The sequence below is a fragment of the Ptychodera flava genome, chromosome 6 (assembly GCF_041260155.1).
Source record: "Ptychodera flava strain L36383 chromosome 6, AS_Pfla_20210202, whole genome shotgun sequence".
NCBI lineage: Eukaryota > Metazoa > Hemichordata > Enteropneusta > Ptychoderidae > Ptychodera > Ptychodera flava.
The window spans coordinates 39,365,506-39,372,337 of NC_091933.1; the positions used below are offsets into that span (position 1 = coordinate 39,365,506).

Below are 6,832 nucleotides of genomic sequence, written 5' to 3' on the forward strand. Positions count from 1 at the left end.
GGTCGCGTTAAGGAAGAAGGGTCTGTGGACCGGGTTGGGAAGACGACCACGTGCATTGTTTTGCGTATCGACAAATGCAGAACACTTTATAGTCACATCACAGATGCATAACTAACATGCAATGCATGTCACCTACTGATTATCACAGCAATGTGTAAGCTTTGATCTGAAATTTATTTTACCAATATTTACGTATGATGTGTTTTTTGTTGTTTTCTCAATTCAGGTAGGAATTTGTGGCCGAACTGGCAGTGGCAAATCTTCACTCACATTGGCCCTCTTCCGGATCATCGATACGTTTAAAGGTATGCAAGACATCGTTAACCTTATGTCAGATTTGGTCGTTTTGGGAAACATAGCATCCTATGTTGCGTTCTATAGCTACACATGTTCACAGTAAATCCTTTTTATTACAACCTAGGACGCATAACAATCGACGGCATAGATATCAGTCACGTGTCACTGCTGACTCTGCGTAGCAGACTGGTCATAATTCCGCAAGATCCTGTACTCTTTGCTGGGACTATCAGGTAGATGATATGATCCGTTTTCCAATGCTCGATGCCATCAAAGAAGGCAAAGTTTTACTATTTGCCCTAGTCTGTGCTCCTCATGTAGTATGGATACAAAACGATATTATCTCAGTGTGTCAGCTCTGTACAACAAATATCATTAAAAGGTCAAGCCATCAGATCACAATAAAAGCATAATTTTAGCGTGTCTTCTCGATTTTGTCATCAGCACAATGAGCACAACATCGTCGTGTTGGTTATTACATTTGTACATGTAATTTCATTGAATATGGCTATGGAAGAAGGACAACAGCGTTAGCTGTATATAAATGTTCTTGATTTTGTTGTTTAAAAGCAACGAAATCGTTTCCCTCTTCCTATCCCCTGATTTCACGGATAACATTCGCTGTTTTCAAATCCAGCCACAAGTGTACAGCAGCTTTCTCAGTCAAAGCAAATTGGTGTGTTGTATTTTATATGACGTGTCTTTGTTGTGGCCATCACTTCATTCATATTCTAAATCTGTATCACTACATCATATCTCCATTAAGGTTTAATCTGGATCCTTATTGCTCAAAAAGTGATGAAGAGCTGTGGGAAGCTTTGGAAATAGCCCAGCTAAGAGAAGTTGTGGCTAGTCTCGACAATAAGTTGGGTATGTAATAGTAAAATAAACTTTGCAAATACTCCACCGTATAAACTTATATCTCGCATTTGCTTCACAATTACCTGTTTGCTTTTCCATTGGAAAGTGAGAAGAGAGGAGTGGTAATATTAAACAGTTACGGTCTTTTCTACAAAAATGCAACCATCGTCTGTTTATAAACCTAAATTTGGCATCTCCCTGTGTGGCATGATGCCATTTCCAACAAAGGAAATATTTTCTTGTATTCCTGTCTCGTCCAGACTCGTATGTATCTGAAGATGGTGATAACTTCAGCGTTGGTCAGCGACAGCTCTTCTGCCTGGCCAGAGCTTTTCTCAGAAATGCAAAGATTCTTATCATGGATGAAGCAACAGCATCCGTTGACATGGAAACTGTACGTATTATCATCTTTTAGTTCATTCTCAGTTTAGTTTTGTATTCAATGAGAGTACCTGTAAATAATCTACAGTTGCAAAATAAACATCTACTTTGGCTACCATATCTGAGGCTGTATCGTTTAATGTACTGACACATTTCTGCGGAAGCTGTAATAATAAGCTGATGTACATATCTCTTCCTGAGCACTGTTGCATGACAGAGCAAATGGTTACAAAATGAAATCATGAAAATAATATGAATAGATGCATCTAGTGTGTCTTCAGTACTTTTAACTACAGTCCGGTATGATGTTCATTCATTCATTTTATTCAGTACTTTGGCCACCGGCCTATGGTACAAATATACACTAATTATGTAGAAAAAATACACACGGACACAAGAGGGATATATACAGTAAACAAAATATTCCATATAAGGATAAAGTATACTTTAGAGCTTGAACTAAACATCAACCTGGTTAATCAACTCAAGGTTACGCCTTTCTCTGCGTTTGAAAGCAAAACATACAAACTTTGCAAAATAAATCACACTTTGGGAATCCAACTGCATAAGCCTCAAAAATTTCTGATACGTATAATCTCTATAAAAGTAGGTTGGTAAATATTTCCGCCGTAAATCATTGTAAAGCGGGCAGACCAGACAGAAATGGAACTCATCTTCTACTGCTTGAAGATCACAAAAATTACAAAGCCTACTGTGTCTAGGGATGCCCTTTGGACGATCAGTTTCAATCCTTAGCTGGTGTGCAGATGATCTCAATTTACAAAGTGACCTTCTGAACTTATTATCTTCAATGACATCAAGATACGATTCATATTTGAAAGTTAGCTTGAATTCTCTGTATGTGTCGAGTTTAGAATAACGAGAAAGATCAGAGGACCACAACTGGGCATAGTTATCATGAATTCTCTCCTTAAAAATATGAAAAAATACTGTTTCATCACCAACACCTTGGTTTAGCCATACATAGCCAAAACCATATGAAGATAGTAGTTGTTTAACATTGAATGCCCAGCATTTTCGATTATTTTCTGCTTCACTATATTGGTATTTATAACACTGCTGTACAAAACGATGTTCACTCATCTTCAATATTTTAAACCAGTATTTGATGATACGAATATATCTTACACAGTAAAGTGGGGTTCTCCCAAGTTCGCCATAAATGACTGGATTCGAAGTGCTGTCATAGAGACCAAGAACATATTTACAAAATTTACGATGTATCTTTTCTATATTCTCGGCCTTGTGAAATCCCCATAATTCACTGCCATACATTAGAATTGGTAAAATTTTACAGTCAAAGATTTTCATTGAAATCTTGACATCAAGTGATTTAAATTTTGACAATGACTGTTTTAGAGCAAAAATTGCTTTACACGCTTGTTCTGCTAAAGTTTTCTGGGCCATATACCAAAGTCCGCTGGACGAGAACATGATTCCAAGGTAGCTAAAGTACGGTACAACAGATAATTTTTCGCCTTTATAGAACCAATTCTCATAGTTCCTTAGGCCACCAGCTTTTCTGAAAACTACTACTTTCGTTTTACTTACATTCACTTTAAGTTTCCATTTATCTGAATATACAGACAAGTCATTTAAAAGTCTCTGTAAACCAATTGCATTGTAGCTAAACAAAAATAGGTCATCAGCAAATAACAAGTAAAATAACCGCAGAATACCTACATATACACCAGCAAACGTATTCTCAAGTTGTTGACCCAGGTCATTCAAAAATAAGGCGAAAAGCATTGGGGATAAAATTGAACCCTGTTGAACTCCACAATAGCAATCAAATAATTGGGTAATACCATGTGGCGTGCGTACACGTGACTTAATATTTGTATACATCGATTTGAGTGTTTTAAAAAACTTGCCATGAAGACCACATTTTATCAACTTATAAAATAACAAATAATGATTGATACGGTCAAAGGCCTTTTCAAAGTCTACAAACACACAATAAAGACGACTTTTCAGTGAGAAGTACCTGTTAATAATTGTATCCAAAATAAACATATTGTCAACACAACTGTAACCCTTTCGAAAACCTGCCTGGTTTTCCAACAGGGGACAATTTTTATCTATCCATACATTTAATCTATTAGAGATAATTGAGGAAAAAACTTTCCCCAGTAATGAGAGAAGTGTTATACCTCTATAATTGTTAACGTTCTCTCTATCACCTTTCTTATGCAATGGAACTATTAAACCCAACACCCAGTCAGACGGAAAATAACCAGCACAAAATAGTTTGTTAAATAAGAGAACAAGAAGTTCTTTGAACTTCCTTGGTGAGTGTTTTAGAATTTCTGCTGGGATGCCATCATAACCTGGTGCCTTCCCATTTTTCAAATCATTTATACATTTATCAACTTCATCAAAAGTTATGTCACTGTCAAGGTCGGAACAATCTACATGATTACAAATATTTTCTTGAAAGAATGGATTAAAGTCATCAACAAACTTTTTAACATCTTCATAAAATACATCGGATATCTCACTGTCATAGCCAAAATTTAATAAACTGAAAAAATAATATAACCAATCTCTTTTGAAATATAAGTGATGGTCCAATTTTCTTGATTCTGAGAAGTGACCAAAATTTCTTAGAATCAGAATTCGCAGCAGCATCCAACAGCAAATTCTTCTGTTTTTCTTCATATTCTGTCTTTTTCGTTGATAGCAATTTTTTGTACTCAGCTTTATTAATTTTCAATCTATCTAGTGTTTCTTTTGATCTAGTATGCCTGAATTCATTTAATGCTCTAGTCGCCTTGGCTTTAGCATCAACACAATCTTGATCATACCAAGATTCATTTACACGTGTACTCTCACATTTGTTTCGAGCAAACTGATATTCCATTTCCATCCCAGAGGCAGCTTTATACAACATATCAACAATAACGGCAATACAACCATCAAAATCATTGTTATCAAGTTTTGCTGTGAAATTATTCCCCTGGATTTCAGCTTCACCGTTCCAATAATTATCAAACTCAGCATGTTTTTCTTCCCGCCAGATGATTTTAGTCAATGAATCAATAGCATTGGCCGTATTGCTAACTGCAGGGGTGGAAGTGGACCTTAATGACAAGTATTTCTGAGAACGAAGACTGAAAAGCAATGGCTGGTGATCAGATTCGATTCTATCGCCGACAGCAAAATGAACCATGTCTTTCATCGTTGTGGCGTTACATAACACGTAGTCTACCACGCTACCACCTGTACCCTTTAAACATGTCAAATAACTGCTTCTGTCAGAAAAGCGACCGTTCATGATTCTAAGACCAGATGTTTTGCAAAATTCCACAAGGCATTTGCCATAATGGTTTGTACTAACATCACATGATTTTCTAGTCGGCAAAATCTCATCAGTGACGTAATCTTCATCACATGGTATAAATGAAATGTCATCAAAACATATGTAATCTGGGTCAATAGCTGTTCGTGCATTGAAATCACCACAAATCAAACACTGGTGATCTGAAAACCGTTGTGAATACATTGCATATTCATTTTCAATTAAATCGAAAATAGAATCATTAGAAAATGATGAAGATCCCTGTGGCGATATATAAACAACACAAAGAAGGAGTAACATGTTGTCAGTAGTTTTGATTCTAACCCACAATAAGTCTTCTGATTTGCTTGGCAATTTGTTAATCGATAGAATGACATCACACTTGTAAAAAATCAATAACCCCCCAGAATATCTACCAAGATGACATCGTTTTGACCTCACACTGGTGAAAGAATTGTATCCATTTAACGTAAAATTATCAGAAATTGTACTCCATGTTTCTACCAGACATATTATATGAAATTGTTTGATATATTTGATAAAGTCAGGATTATACCATTTAGATTTCAAGTTGTTCACGTTCCAACACAGGAAATCAGTAGAATTTGACGCATTACTTTTGCAATTACCACTTACTAGTGCACTGTCAGTAGCCCTATTAATGAGCGGTTCATAATTGTGTAATTCAACAGAATTTTCACACGTTCCGATTTCGTCGGCGTTATGTGTATTTCTTCGACCTTGGCCACACCCCTATCTTTTCTTGATCTTTATAACTTCTTCTGCTTTAGTGTCATACGCGTAGACTTCGCCTTCGATGATCAATTTGTCGTATCGCATTGTTGCTCGCTTTCCATCAGTAAGGGCTTGATTCATAGTTGGCCATAACTTCCGTCTTTTTCTCTCACCCTTTCCGTGAAGTCTTCTCCAACTCTACAGTGGTATCTAATGTATTCTTCAAAACTCTGGCTTGTTTCATTACTTTGACTTTGTCCTTGTAGCGACTGAATTTGGCAATAACAGGCTGTGGTTTGGCGCGAGATGTGGTTATTCTGTGTGCTCGTTCAATGTCAACATCTTCGTCAATATTCAGATTACTTTTATAAATTCCTTTACAATTTCTTCTGTCTCTTCCCAGGTTTCGTTATCATTCTGTTCCAAGCCATGGAATAATAGGTTTTCTCTTTTTGTCTGTCCTTGTTGTTTGTCAAGTTCGGTTTCAAGTTTATCAATTTTGTCATTTAATCGCCTTTTTCTGCTTCTAAGCATGCAATTCTCTCGTCCGACTCTTTGGCCTGACAGCTAGCTTCAATACTTCTTCATTCAGTTCGTCAATTTTTCTATTTAAATTTGTTGACAAGCCGTCCATCTTACCGTTTAATTGTTTCATTTCTTTCAAAAGCGATGACCAAGGCACTTCACTTTCTGTACTAGCACCGGACGTATTACTTCTTAGTAGCCTTGGTTCTGTAGAGTCTCCACACACAATACCAGTGTCAGTTAGTTTGGTTTGCTTGGGGTTAGACTTCTGTGGGCCCGGATTTGACTCAACATCACCACACATGACAAGCAACAGAAGGACTAGGAATCTGACAACAGGTGTCACGGTACTCGTTGCGGATCCAGTATGGCTCGTATTCACTGCCGCCACGGGTTGCTGAAAGCAACCAATTTCTCGTCTCCATTGCTGAACACAAATACCCATGATTTTGTAGGGTGGCGTACTTACTCACGCAATACTTGCAATTAAACTCAGACCAAAATGCAAGAAGAATTTCAAAGGCTTTAGCCAAAATTCGATGATTTCTCGGAGCGCATGCAACTGGAAACCTTTCTCTCGAAGCGCCCTCTGTGTCCTTTAACTACAGTCCGGTATGATGTTGATATTCTCTTTTTCAGGATGCGATTTTACAAAATGTTATATCTGTGGCGTTTGCCCACCGGACTGTGATCACAATTGCGGTGAGTTTT

At 37.1% G+C, this 6,832-nt stretch overlaps 1 protein-coding gene across 4 annotated transcripts in view; it reads left to right on the forward strand.

The window, feature by feature from the left end:
* The window catches only part of LOC139135751 (ATP-binding cassette sub-family C member 9-like), an 87,956-nt gene that overhangs the window by 79,620 nt on the left and 1,504 nt on the right, over window positions 1-6,832 (forward strand). For all 4 annotated transcript variants that reach the window (XM_070703422.1, XM_070703421.1, XM_070703418.1 and 1 more), the window contains 5 exons: window positions 227-305; window positions 422-530; window positions 1,064-1,167; window positions 1,419-1,552; window positions 6,761-6,823. In XM_070703422.1, coding sequence (XP_070559523.1) covers window positions 227-305; window positions 422-530; window positions 1,064-1,167; window positions 1,419-1,552; window positions 6,761-6,823 — 489 coding nt within the window. The remainder of the gene's footprint in view (window positions 1-226; window positions 306-421; window positions 531-1,063; window positions 1,168-1,418; window positions 1,553-6,760; window positions 6,824-6,832) is intronic.